At 44.5% G+C, this 14,537-nt stretch overlaps 1 protein-coding gene across 1 annotated transcript in view; it reads left to right on the top strand.

Annotated features, from left to right (window-relative positions):
* Positions 1–14,328, top strand: part of LOC130434515 (uncharacterized) — a 33,995-nt gene extending 19,667 nt beyond the window's left edge. The window contains exons 9-10 of the mRNA XM_056764714.1: positions 13,199–13,744; positions 14,033–14,328. Coding sequence (XP_056620692.1) covers positions 13,199–13,744; positions 14,033–14,328 — 842 coding nt within the window. The remainder of the gene's footprint in view (positions 1–13,198; positions 13,745–14,032) is intronic.
* The last annotated feature ends 209 nt before the right edge of the window (positions 14,329–14,537 follow it).

The raw sequence follows: 14,537 nt of genomic DNA, 5'->3' as shown, positions 1-14,537 counted from the left end.
TCCCGAGTCCTGTGGTCCCGAGTCCTGTGGTCCCGAGTCCTGTGGTCCCGAGTCCTGTGGTCCCGAGTCCTGTGGTCCCGAGTCCTGTGGTCCCGAGTCCTGTGGTCCCGAGTCCTGTGGTCCCGAGTCCTGTGGTCCCGAGTCCTGTGGTCCCGAGTCCTGTGGTCCCGAGTCCTGTGGTCCCGAGTCCTGTGGTCCCGAGTCCGGTGGTGTCAAACCCCAAATATTTTTTGGGGGGGCGCTGTGGGAAGGTGACGGTCCGTCCGGCACCGAGCCCGGCCCAGCAGCCGCCGGAGGTCGCTGCCCAGCCGCCGTCAGAGAGCGCTGCCCAGCCGCCGTCAGAGAGCGCTGCCCAGCCGCCGTCAGAGAGCGCTGCCCAGCCGCCGTCAGAGAGCGCTGCCCAGCCGCCGTCAGAGAGCGCTGCCCAGCCGCCGTCAGAGAGCGCTGCCCAGCCGCCGTCAGAGAGCGCTGCCCAGCCGCCGTCAGAGAGCGCTGCCCAGCCGCCGTCAGAGAGCGCTGCCCAGCCGCCGTCAGAGAGCGCTGCCCAGCCGCCGTCAGAGAGCGCTGCCCAGCCGCCGTCAGAGAGCGCTGCCCAGCCGCCGTCAGAGAGCGCTGCCCAGCCGCCGTCAGAGAGCGCTGCCCAGCCGCCGTCAGAGAGCGCTGCCCAGCCGCCGTCAGAGAGCGCTGCCCAGCCGCCGTCAGAGAGCGCTGCCCAGCCGCCGTCAGAGAGCGCTGCCCAGCCGCCGTCAGAGAGCGCTGCCCAGCCGCCGTCAGAGAGCGCTGCCCAGCCGCCGTCAGAGAGCGCTGCCCAGCCGCCGTCAGAGAGCGCTGCCCAGCCGCCGTCAGAGAGCGCTGCCCAGCCGCCGTCAGAGAGCGCTGCCCAGCCGCCGTCAGAGAGCGCTGCCCAGCCGCCGTCAGAGAGCGCTGCCCAGCCGCCGTCAGAGAGCGCTGCCCAGCCGCCGTCAGAGAGCGCTGCCCAGCCGCCGTCAGAGAGCGCTGCCCAGCCGCCGTCAGAGAGCGCTGCCCAGCCGCCGTCAGAGAGCGCTGCCCAGCCGCCGTCAGAGAGCGCTGCCCAGCCGCCGTCAGAGAGCGCTGCCCAGCCGCCGTCAAGTCCGGCTGCCCAGCCGCCGTCAAGTCCGGCTGCCCAGCCGCCGTCAAGTCCGGCTGCCCAGCCGCCGTCAAGTCCGGCTGCCCAGCCGCCGTCAAGTCCGGCTGCCCAGCCGCCGTCAAGTCCGGCTGCCCAGCCGCCGTCAAGTCCGGCTGCCCAGCCGCCGTCAAGTCCGGCTGCCCAGCCGCCGTCAAGTCCGGCTGCCCAGCCGCCGTCAAGTCCGGCTGCCCAGCCGCCGTCAAGTCCGGCTGCCCAGCCGCCGTCAAGTCCGGCTGCCCAGCCGCCGTCAAGTCCGGCTGCCCAGCCGCCGTCAAGTCCGGCTGCCCAGCCGCCGTCAAGTCCGGCTGCCCAGCCGCCGTCAAGTCCGGCTGCCCAGCCGCCGTCAAGTCCGGCTGCCCAGCCGCCGTCAAGTCCGGCTGCCCAGCCGCCGTCAAGTCCGGCTGCCCAGCCGCCGTCAGCACCAAGCCCTGTCCAGCCGACAATCCAGTCGGCCTTCCAGCCCTGGTCCAGCCCGGCATTCCAGCCGAGGACTAGCCCTGCAGTCCTGCAGGGGACTAGGACAGTTCCCCCCAGGACTACCCCTGTCAAGCCTCCTGGGGCTCCGCGCCCTGGCGCGTCCCCCAGGGCTGGGACTTCCCCGCCCGGCCCTGCCCCTTCTGGACTTCCTGTGTTTTCTTGTTTGCCCCCGCCCCCCCTCCCATGTCTGTTATTTTTGTTATCTCACCCCAACCCTTTTGTTATCATATCTTGTATGCCCCTTGTCATGTTCACCTTGTCTGTCTGGTTTTTGTCTGTTTCCCAGTCAGTCTTGTCTCGTTAGTTACCCCTTGATGAACACCTGGAGGTGCTCATTAAAGGGGGGGCTTATGTCATGATTCCACTATCATGTCATGTTTATTCTTGTTGTTTGAGTGGAGTCATGGCATAACCTATGGTTTTGTGTGAGATTGAGTGATCTTTCTCGTGTCTTGTCATTGTTCCCTACATCTCGTTCCTTGTCAGCCTCTCCTTAGTGCTAATCCCCAGCACCTGTTTCTCGTTAACTATCCTTTGTCTGTTTCCCCTATAAAGAGTCCTCATGTTTCTTTGTCTCGTTGCTCGTGCATTGTATGCAGTACCTGTGAGTCTGTCTGCTGTTTGCTTCACGCACCCGTCTTTACTTGTTCCTGTCTCCTTGTCTAGTAAGTGTTAGTTTAGTGTTTGTTACCAGTGTTTGTTTATAGTTTAGTAAGTCAGTGTTTCTTGTTAAAATTATATATATCCCTGTCTTGTTTTCCCCCCACGTGGGGTTTTGTTTTGCCTGTCTTGTTTAGTGTTTATTTGTTAATAAATATCCTCGTTTTCCATCAATACCGTCTGTGTCTGCCTGCACTTGGGTTCTCACGCCATGTCTCACCTTGAGAGTCATGACAATAACTTGTCAAATCATGTAACCAGAACAGAACTGTCTGTCATATGGGAGATGTGGGCAGTGGCATAGAGCTGAGACATGACAACAGGGCTATCATAGTATTGTTGAAATGATTTGAATAGACAGGCATTTCATTAAAATATTCAACTAGACACACATGGATGTCAACATTCACTGAAACATACCACAATAACAATGTCAAGAAAAGATGAACTTTGAATAATCGCCACATGGCAAAGAATTTAACCACAAACACTAGAAGTAAATAAAAGCAACAAACAATAGCAATAGTTCACTAACTCAAATATTCCTACAGAATTATAATTCTCAGCTCTAAATTCATTACATCGAACCACTCTGATGTGTTTCAACTGAAGGACTACTTTAAAATCAAATAAAATGCATGATGTCACAAACTTATTATGAGACTTCAACAAATAATAGGCAGTAAGCATTTCTGTTTTCTGTCAAAATAGTTTAATTCAATGGCTTTTGACGGGTAATTAGTGTTGTCAGGAAAAGAGGTCTTACAAGGCTTCGTTCCGGATGCTGTTTACTTTATCAGAGTCTGCTATCACACAATTTGGCCGTAAGAGAGAGAGCGAGTCATTTCCTGTGTAGATGACTAGACTTTCAGAGCGGTTTTCCTCCGTGTTTTGAAGGAAATCAATGTGGGCAGAGAGCCTGCTAATTGTATCAAGGTTTTTAGGCCTGTGATATTAGATAAAATGGGAAGCATGAATATTTCATGGTTTCCATTTCTCTCTTGTCACCCCTTAGCACTTTCACACTTGTCATGCATTCGGAGATGTTGAGAACGCTGTTGTTTTAATTCACAGCATGTGCTGATTCACCCCCAGGGGCCAATCAACACTTTCTTTTACACCTGTAAGTGCACCGATTTGTCGATGAATGGAACCTTTCCTCTTTTCAAGATCTTTTTTGTGAGGTGAATTTTTTACAAATCTTTCCAAAGATGAGTTTGAGTGGATGTCAACTTTTAAATATTACATTTTAAAATTGAACAAACAAAAATAATGAGTCATTTTCCAATTCATTTGTATGGACATTTTCCATACAAATTCAAATTCCGTACATCAACTTTGTCGTAAAATAATGTGAATTTGAGGTAAATTTTATGAAGAAAATTTTGAAATCATATTAAGGTCTTTAATTGTAATGTCTACATAGTAGACTTGACATATTTGAGCTCACTAGTGACCTTGAGATCTTTTCTCATTTGAGAGATTTCTGGGGTTTTTTTGTCAAGAGAAAGTTTCCATTTGCTCTATGTTTATTCTGTTCAGGCAACACATTCTCACTCCTGACACCTTAATCTAAAGCACATTTGACTGATATATTTACTATTTAAATTCAAAGTTGTATTTGTCAGTATTAATGGTCCAGAGTTTACATAAATAGTTATGACAGATTATTAAAGGGTCTAATAAATACTTGAACAAACGTGTTACGCATTCATTGCTCATTAATGTTAACAGGGCCGGATTATCAAGTGGGTCTTATGGGCACAGGCCCGGGGGCCTATACGGGCTAGGAGCCCAGGCAAGAGGATGAAAATTTCACATAACAGCGTTTCCTCCATACTCATTGTGCTGGGTGCTTTGTTTCTAAATAAGTAGGTCTGTCTTTTAATTTAGTCACTTTTACTAGCCCTCTAGCAGCTTTTGTTCAGAAGAAGCTCATAAGCGACAAATCTAGCGACTTGTTGGATAAACCTTAGCTTTCATTTAGTGGGAAAATGTCGCCAGTGCTGACCCGCGAGTGCGAGGTCTCTCTTCCCGACACAGGGATCGCATTGTCTGGGCGTCTATTTGTACAGTGATCGGCAGGAAGCTGCAGCACTGTACGACAGGTGACTCGTGAATAAAATGAGTAAAAAACAGCGTTTCCAGCAACCTATGCACATGGTTGGCTGTGTGAAAGAACATTTAACAATAGCCAAAATCACCGCTTTTTATTGTGAGTTTATTGTTGTCAATAAAATGAGTTGATATACCCTCGCGACTGTCTTAAATCTTAAAAGGTTTGTTACATTTATTTGTTGGTGTTCCTTGCCAATTTTTAATTATTTTATATATATATATGATGTTGATCAGTAACTGCCCTACTTTACCAAAATTTCGCCTTCATTATTAGATAATCCTGAGTGCTTTTACAGAATTATGGAAGAATCTGATGGAACTGAATTGGTCTAGATGTTGTAGTGGTAGTGTGTGCTGCTTCCATCTGGCAGTGAGTTACAGTATGCTGCACTGTAACAAATTGCTGTAGTTTCTACAACAATATTCTACAGAAATTTACTGTTTTAACATTTTACAAGTTCTTACTGTAGTTTGCAATGCATTATGGGTAACACAAAGTATTACAGTTATTAATAGTATATTTCCATGTCACCTGTAAGTCAATATACTGGTTATGGGGATTGTCACTGTAGCTCGTGCATTTTTACAGTAATAAATTGTGTTAGGGCATTATGGGATTGGGCGGGTTGTATTTACGTTGACATTTTTTGGACTGGAGCAACGAAATCAGGAACGAACTCCAACTTGCGAGTAAGGATTGTTGGTAAGTTCCTTAAAATCATGTCAATAAAATACTATGGCTTTTATACTACCTTATAAAGTTATAGTCATTGTGTGGTATAAGCGTTTGCCAATTTTAACGTGAACAATTCATTAAATTAGCCCATATAGTCAGCCATCGTGACATATAGTGAACTGTAACGTTAGAGTTATCGTCTCTTACCATGTTATTCTAAACGATACGTTTGGATATTTAGAGCATGTCATTAACTTTGGTTATTGTTCCAGGAGCAAGGCAACAGTGCGACGGGTCACATAGCTGCTGCACGTGGTGTGACCTGTTGAGATGACCTTGAACGAACGTTAAAAGGTGAACAACACAGCAACAAAATACATCATATTGTGCATTTAAACAATAATTAAGGCTAGTTAACTGCAACTTAGTTCGCCTCACGTTGACGATAGCGATCTTTTTAACGGACTTGTGAAACAAAAGTATATGGTAAATACGTATTTGCAATCAGCTTAGCAATTAAAATGTTAACCTAGCATATTTAGATATCTTACTTAGGACATGCCATGCTAAACAAATACCAAAGCGTCATAACCTAAACTGAATCTTAAGCAATTTGATGTGAGCAATCGCTATTAAGAACAATTCATAACATTAGCCCTTAGTCAGATGTTAATTCGATCGTTTTTTATTTGTGGCTCAACACAGCGCATCATCAGAAAAAGTAATTAATTACTAGTTGGGTAAGTTACTCTGAAAAAGTAATTAATTACTAGTTACTCATTACATATTCAATAGTGTAATTAGATTACTGTCCAATTACTCTGTCCAAAAAGTATTTAGTTACTCATTACTAATTACTTTCTATATCCTACATCAACCTTGATTAGTTAAGTGATTCAAGAATATACATGAAACGGCTTATTTGATTTATTCAAATAATATTATTAACTGACCAAAGTATTACAAATGTGAGAATTATACATTAAAGCACAGATTTTAAAGTAAGACTTTGAATTTTGAAGTCAATTACGCGTTTGCACACGAATATATTTATATATAAGTATTTAGTTTAATTACATCAAAAGTAACTGTATTTAAATTACAGAAAATATATGAGTAATCCCTTACTTCACTTTTTCAAGGGAAAAGTAATTAAATTACAGTAACTACTTACTTAGTCACAAGTTACACCCAACACTGATCATAGTAGTAAAAGGTGAAGGTTACAGTGTTATTCTTAACGTTACGTTTAGTTAGTGTAGGAATATTTCGTTTAGAATCAGGAGTGAGGCAGAAAGAGCCTGACCGCCAGGCCATGCCATGTCACGGCGGCTGCAAGTGTGAGACGAATCTGAATTAAAAGGTGAAAACACAAACAAAATACATCAATGCATTTTAACACGCTGGACCTTAATTTAGCCATTGCTCTAGATCTTTTTGATCTTTTTCTGTTGGAAAAAAGCCCCTTTTCGAATGAAGTACTTGTGAAGAAAGTTACGTGGTAAATAACTTGTGTATTTGCAGTCTGCTTAGCAAGCAATGTTATGAAAGGATGCTGTGATTGTATATGTCGCCTGTCCATGTCTTATTAGGTCCTTGCATTAATTTGTGGCTAAAACAGCGGGTTATCGAGACATGTAGTGAAATATAAACGGCATCGCTTTAGATATTTTTCTAAATGTTACGTTGAGTTAGGATTATGTCATTATTAACTTGAAAATTCTTATTTCAGGAGCGCGACGGGCCAATTGACCGATTTCAGGACAGCACACCACTGAACTGAAGGTGAAAACTGAAAACACCAACAAAATTCACTGTACTTGGTACTTGACAAAAGGGTCAAACTAAATTCATGTTTATTTTTCAAACCCCAGAGGCAGATTTTTTGTTTGTTTTTACCATAAACTTACTTAATTAATATATTTTTCCAAAAATAAAATAGTCATTTTTCTTGTCAAGTAAATATATATTGTTACAGATACTTTTAATAAAAACGAGACAAAACTGCTTAATAGGAATGTCATTTTTCGTAATGAAACTGTTTAGATGTTGTTTTAAATTGAATATTAAGGTTTTAGTGCAAGGTAAGATTAAATTGTTACTGATTTTGAAAAGATTTTCTAATACGCTGTAAAAATGGAAAGTCTTAAACATGTTAAGGTCTTGCATTGCTTTGCCTTGTCGGTTTGAATAAATATTTTTATTACAACAGCTTTGACTTGGATTGCATTATTTTGTAAATTAAATTGTTTTATTCTTATTTATATGATATAGTGGAAAATAATTTTTACATTTGACTGTAAAAAATATACTATACAGCATGTTTAATGTAAAGTTGTTACAACATTATCTTGCCTTTTGAGGTATTTACAGGATTTTATTGTCAACTTTGTTGCAAGCTAAATACTGTAATTTCTAGGAATTACTAAATAATACTGTAACTCAACTCAACTCAACTTTATTTATATAGCGCTTTTTACAATTTTCATTGTTACAAAGCAGCTGTACATGAGACACATTTAATACAAGTATGAATTCTAAAGCAGCCCCCCCGGCCAGGCAGATAGTGCAAAACAATATGCAAACGGTGGTGAGGAACCCAAAACTCCCATCGAGAAAAAAAACCTCAGGGGAACCCAGGCCCAACCAGGGGATTCCAGTTCCCCTCTGGCAAAAGCTGCTGCCTCTGCACAAGCTCAACAGTGCTTGCACAACAAGGCTTAATAAAAATATAAAAATTAAGGATTAAAGATTATCATTAACAATCTAATAGCATTTGAAATGTTGTAGGAAAAACAAAGTTGTCGCGTCCTCTATCCAGCTCTATCCTCTTAGCACTTGTCAGGTCACCGCTTCCCATTCTCAGCTCTGCCATCAGGTCTGGGCATGAACTGCATCCTGCGGTAACCTTGGAGCAAAGAGACAAGACTGGCTGAGAGTAGAGTACTGTTCTGCACTCTTTGATGCAACAAGTACATCATTTGTTGTTGGATGTGTTCCTGGTTCCGGTTGATCTAAATAATGCAGCCTAAATCCTCTGAGGATTAATATTATGGAGGTGTAGTGTATGCAAGATTAAAAAGATGAGTCTTTAGTCTAGATTTAAACTGACAGAGTGTGTCTGCCTCCCGGACCGTGCAGGGAAGAATATTCCGAAGTTTAGGCGCTAGATAAGAAAAGGATCTACCACCTGCACTTGATTTTGAAATTCTAGGTATTACCAACTGACAGGACCCCTTAGAGCGTAATGTACGTGGAGGTCTGTAATACAATAGAAGTTCATTCAAATACTGCGGCGCTAGACCATGTAGGGCTTTATAGGTAATAAGCAAGATCTTAAAGTTAATGCGATGCTTTATAGGTAACCAGTGCAAGGTTGACAGGTTATATGCTCATACTTTTTTGTACGTGTAAGAACTCGAGCTGCCGCGTTTTGAACCAGTTGCAGTTTTTGTAATAGGATGCATGAATTAATTTCTCTGCATCTGACAGTGACAGCATATGACGTAATTTAGATATATTCTTAAGATGGAAAAATGCAATTTTACAGGTGTTGGCGACATGGCTTTCAAATGAGAGAGTACTGTCGAATACAACGCCAAGATTCTTAGCTGATGACGAGGATTTTATGGAGCATCCGTCAATTGTTAAGCAGTATTCTTGGTTGTTACGCATAGCAGTTTTCGGTCCAGTAAGTAACACTTCTGTTTTGTCCGAGTTTAGTAGTAAAAAATTGTTACTCATCCACATTTTTAAGTCAACTATGCAATCCTTTATTCGATGAAACTGCTGGGTTTCATGAGGCATCGAGGAAATATAAAGTTGAGTATCATCAGCATAACAGTGAAAGCTAATTCCGTGTCGCTTTATTATATCTCCTAGAGGTAGCATGTATAATGCGAAGAGTAGGGGTCCCAAGACTGAGCCCTGTAGTACACCGTACTGGACTTGTGATTTGCGGGACACCTCATTGTTTATTGCTACAAATTGAAAACGGTCGGATAAATAAGACTTAAACCATTTCAATGCTATTCCGTTAATGCCGACGTAATTTTCGAGTCTATGTAGAAGTATGCTGTGGTCAATGGTGTCAAATGCAGCACTGAGGTCTAGCAGCACCAATAACGAAATACAGCCACGGTCAGACGCTAAGCAGATCATTTGTAACTCTGATCAAAGCAGTCTCTGTACTGTGACATGCTCGAAATCCAGACTGGAATTCATCATTAATGTCATTCCTTTGGAGGAAGGAGCATAATTGAGTTGAAACTACTTTTTCCAGAACTTTAGATATAAAAGGTAAATTCGATATAGGCCTGTAATTCCCTAGTTCTTTAGGGTCGAGTTTGGTTTTTTTTAAAAGAGGCCTTATAACAGCCACCTTAAATGCTTTAGGCACATGTCCTAATGTCAGAGATGAGTTAATAATACTAAGAAGAGGATCTATAATTTCTGGGAGCATTTCTTTCAGTAGTTTTGTAGGTATAGGGTCTAGCATGCATGTTGATGATTTAGATGATCTAATGATTTTAGACAGTTCATCGTGATCTACTGTAGAAAATAATTGCAATTTCTCCTTAGGGGTGCTGTAGTTAGTTTGTTCAGCGGATTTCACTACAGGTTGCATTGTTATAATTTTTTCTCTTATATCTTGGATTTTACTCGTGAAGTAGTTCATAAATTCATCACTGTTATGCTGATAATCAGAATCTGACGTCGATGACGACTTATTTTTTGTTAATTTAGCCACGGTGTTAAATAAGAACCTAGGGTTGTGATGGTTTTCCTCTATTAGTGTTGAAAAGTAGGCGGATCTAGACGTTTTTATTGCATTCCTGTAATTTCGAGTACTATCCTTCCATGCTATACGAAATACCTCTAAATTCGTTTTCTTAAAGTTGCGCTCCATTTTACGGGATGCTTTTTTTAGAGTCTGAGTGTGTTCATTATACCACGGTGTTGGGCTGCTATTTTTAATTTTCTTTAAACGCAGAGGAGCAACTGTGTCTAATATTTCCGAGAAAGTAGAGTTAAAATTTTCAATAGTAGTGTCAAAATCGTCAATCGTCCACATTTATACCATAAGAAAGTATTAAATCTAAAGTATGATTACGAAGGTGAGTGGGTCCTGACACATGTTGACTAACGCCCATGGAGTTAAGAGTGTCTTTGAAAGCCAGTCCCAAGGCATCTGTATCATTGTCTACATGGATATTAAAGTCACCGACGACAAGGACTCTATCTGCGGCCAGTACTAGTTCTGATAAGAACCCACCAAAATCTCTAATAAAATCTGTGTGGTGCCCTGGAGGCCTATATACAATAGCTAGAATAAATTTTAAAAATGTTTTGTCCTTAGTATTAGGTGTCGATACGTGAAGTACCATGACTTCAAAAGAATTGTATTTAAAATTAGACTTCTGAGAGGTAATAAAAGAATTCTTGTAAAGTGCAGCGACACCTCCCCCTCTACCTTTTAGACGAGGCTCGTGTTTATAGTAATAATCATGGGGAACGGATTCATTTAGAGTAATAAAATCATCTGGCTTTAGCCATGTTTCTGTCAAACAAAGCATGTCTATTTTATGATCGGTTATCAAATCGTTAACAAAAAGTGCTTTATTTGAGAGAGATCTAATATTAAGCAATCCGAGTCGTAACAGCTGATTATCTGTATTTTGTTCATGTTTGATTTGTTTAACGTTTATTAAATTACTTTCAAGAGGTTTACGCAATATCTTATGTTTGCTAATCCGGGGGACAGACACAGTCTCTATTTTATGTTGTTTGTAAGAAGGGATTATTACATGTTGTATATTTTGTGTATTCTGTAACATATAATACAGGTTTGTTTCGATATTATTGTAAATTGTATATTAAATTATCGATTGTAAATCGATATTATTGAATTACACTGTAATTCACAAACAACAATTACCTGTAAATTGCTTTACACTAAAATACTGCAAATCATTTTACAGCAATTAGTTGCATAAACCACCTTAAGTGTAATTTTCCCTTAAGTGTGGCCTTAAATATACCTTAAGTTTTACTTAAGTTATTATCATATTGGCTTTGGTAAAGGGAAATCACCCAATATGTATCACACTAAAAGGAAAAAATGAAGGTGCTTTATGCAACTGGGCACAGGGGCCTCTAAATTCTTAATCCAGGCCTGAATGTTAATAGCCTACATTTATATGATTAAAATATATATATATTTGGCTGTTTTCACATATAATCATTGATCGTCATGCATATAGACAGAAACGCTCGCACTGGCCCTCTTTCTAACTTTAAAATCATTTAACCGGAGCGAATGAGACGAGAGGATGAAATCATTCATCAGCGCACACACATAGGGCGTTATGATAAACACGGAAGTGCAAAAGTCTATCACACGCGAGAACTGTTGCGGAGACTTGCGGAAACCCGCACCAGCATCATTTCAAACATTTATTTCACCGGACTGAATGAGACGAGTGGATGAAATCATTGACGAGCGCACATAATGAAAGACACACGTGCATTAAATATGAGAACTGTTGCCGAGGCTCTGTACTGGCCATCTTTCTAACATAAAAAAAACGTTTAACCAGGGAGAATGAAACGAGTGGATGAAATTATTGATCAGTGCACAAACATAGAGCGCCCTGGTAAACATGAGAAGCATAAACAAGCTTGCACCAAGCGCCAGATGTGTTACCGAGACTGGACTAAAAGAGTCAAGTCTGTGAGACGAGGCGGGGCTCTGTTGTCACCGTGTTCATGTGCACGTGCAGTTAGTGTCAACTCACTGTCGGAAAAAAGAGAGAGCGCGGGTACGCGCAGCTGGTATCGATATGTGAGACATGCGTATTGGAACCGTTTCAGATTTTTTTAGTATCGAAATATCTATATTTTGGACAACACTAGTTCAGGGTAATCTTTTGCTTTCGACGAGAAACCATCGTCATCATTACATCTGCTTTGAACATGAAATGGTATTAGCTTTGGATCACAAGGTCTAGGGTGGGGTAAGGTGCTCTAACATATCTTTGAAACAAATTATATTTTTACAAATGCAATAAATTAAGCACGTCTCATTCTAAACCGTATAATGAGTAACCTTAAGCAACGGAATACCCTGCTTGTAGAAAAATGACGCCAAAGGGATACCTTGTGCGTCAAAAAGTTATGCCGAGGGGCGCTCCCCAAATGTCAATATGTGTGATGAGTCGGGAGTGAGAAAGAGTTGTTCCGGAGAAATAACTGAGATCTCCTCTGTAATTTCTATTTTTATGGGTACTTTGAGCAGGATGTATGGTTACACCCAACACACTCCCAAAGTTACACTTTAGTTTCATTTTCAATATAACCTGGAATGGAACCTGAAAACATCTGCCTATAATTGGTCATATCTGTAACTATAGGTTCCCTTTCTGTCGGTCTCTCGACGTTGTGTCGAGAACGACAGATGGGGTTCGCTCCTGAGAACCTATCAACTCTGACTACTATAGAAAAGGCCAATGAAATTTGGCGAATGAAATTTGCATGCCGGGCTACGCCCCCGGATATCCGGTATAAAATGACGCCGGCGTGCAGCATTCATTTACCTTTTGTTCTTCAGAGCCATCGACTCATGAGTACAAAAACTGAAGTTTTTTCTTCCTACAACTACACTGCCGGATCTAAGACCTGTCCCAGCGGATCGTCCCTCCTGCAGCGATCTTCCCCTGGGTGTCTCGGCGGCTCCAGTGGTGTCAGAGCGATTTCTACAAAAGTCCTTTTCAGGACTAACAACTCTACAGCGTGGCATGTCCCGCTGTTCTCTTGGGTGCGGTACCCTCATCGAGGAGGGGGATGGACACGAGCGCTGTATTAGGTGTCTGGGCGTCCAGCACGCCGAGGCAGCGTTCAGTGACGCATCTTGCCCGCACTGCGGGCAGATCGTCATGCAAAAGTTGCGGTCACGGTTGGCTGTCTTCCTACAGGAACCAGCCAACATTTCGTCTGCTACCCGGGCCGTGACATCTGTGGCTAAAACCCAGATCTCCGGACCGGTTAGCGGCGTTAGTGATTTGGGGACTTCTGCGGACGCAAACGCGCCAGCCAAGCACTCACGGGATGTCGCACCCCAGCACGCTCTTTTGGCCATTCCCCACCCAGCGGTGGCACACCGTCTGGATCCTCCTCTGCGCATTCGGCAACGGATCGCAGAGCGGATGAGATGTCGATCGCAGCATCGGAGGGAGAGATGCCGACATCCGACAATGAAGATTCCGAACTCCCCCCCCCGGGGGGTAGAGCTCAGGAGGAAGCAGAAGTCGAGATGTCGGTCATGCTAACCCGGGCTGCCGCCAGCATTGGGCTGCAATGTACGCCATTGCCTCTACCCCAACGCTCGCGGTTGGATACTTGGTTCCTGGGGTCGGAACGTGGTGTCAAGCCACACCCACCCCCGGTTCCATTTTTCCCGGAGGTGCATGAAGAGCTGTGTCGGACCTGGAGCGCCCCTCTCACGGCTCGTTCCTCGCAGACCAGCTCCGCCTCCCTCACCTCCCTCGATGGTGGGGCAGCCAGGGGCTACGTCGAAGTCCCCCAGGTGGAGCGTGCCATTGCTGTGCACCTATGCCCGCAAGCGGCTGCCACCTGGAGGACCCGACCTCGTCTCCCGTCCAAAGCCTGTAAGACTTCTGCTTCTCTGGTGGCGAAGGCTTACAGTGCTGCGGGCCAGGCTGCCTCCTCTCTCCACGCCATGGCCATCCTGCAGGTCCATCAGGCCAAGGCGTTGAGAGAACTCCACGAGGGTAGGGCCGACCCGGGTGTCATGCAGGAACTCCGCGCCGCCACTGACCTCGCTCTAAGGGCGACTAAGGTGACGGCGCGGGCCCTGGGTCGGACGATGTCCACTCTGGTGGTCCAGGAGAGACACCTCTGGCTTAACCTTGCGAGTATGAGTGACGCCGACAAAGTACGCTTTCTCGACGCACCCATCTCGCAGGGTGGGCTGTTCGGGGACACCGTCGAGAGCTTCGCACAGCAGTTCTCGGCGGTCAAGGAGCAGACTGAGGCGATAAGCCACATTCTACCGCGCCGTGAATCGACGGCCCCCCGGCCTTCGACTTCCCGCGCACCTCCTGCTCCCCGACAGCCCAGGGCCTCTTCGAACCCGACACCGGTTAAGGCGCACCCCCAGGCTGCACCCCGGAAGAGGACTCCGAAGGCTAGGCCCCCTCCTCGCCAGCAGCCATCCAGGAAGCGCCCCTGACGAGAAGACGCCGGGGAAAGCAACATCTGGCCCGACCGTCACAGTTCCACCTCTGACAGGTCGGTATGGGACGAATCCTGCCTCGTTTCCAAAGCCGGGCCCTTATCAGGGCCTGGCGCCCACTTGCTCACAAAGAGAGTTGTTTCCCCCGCGCGTTCACCCCAGCCTTTCGCACACTCCCCCGGACTGTGCTCGGCGATCCGACCTCA

The sequence above is a fragment of the Triplophysa dalaica genome, chromosome 13, assembly GCF_015846415.1.
Source record: "Triplophysa dalaica isolate WHDGS20190420 chromosome 13, ASM1584641v1, whole genome shotgun sequence".
Classification (NCBI taxonomy): domain Eukaryota; kingdom Metazoa; phylum Chordata; class Actinopteri; order Cypriniformes; family Nemacheilidae; genus Triplophysa; species Triplophysa dalaica.
This window is presented reverse-complemented; position numbering and strand designations above follow the sequence as displayed.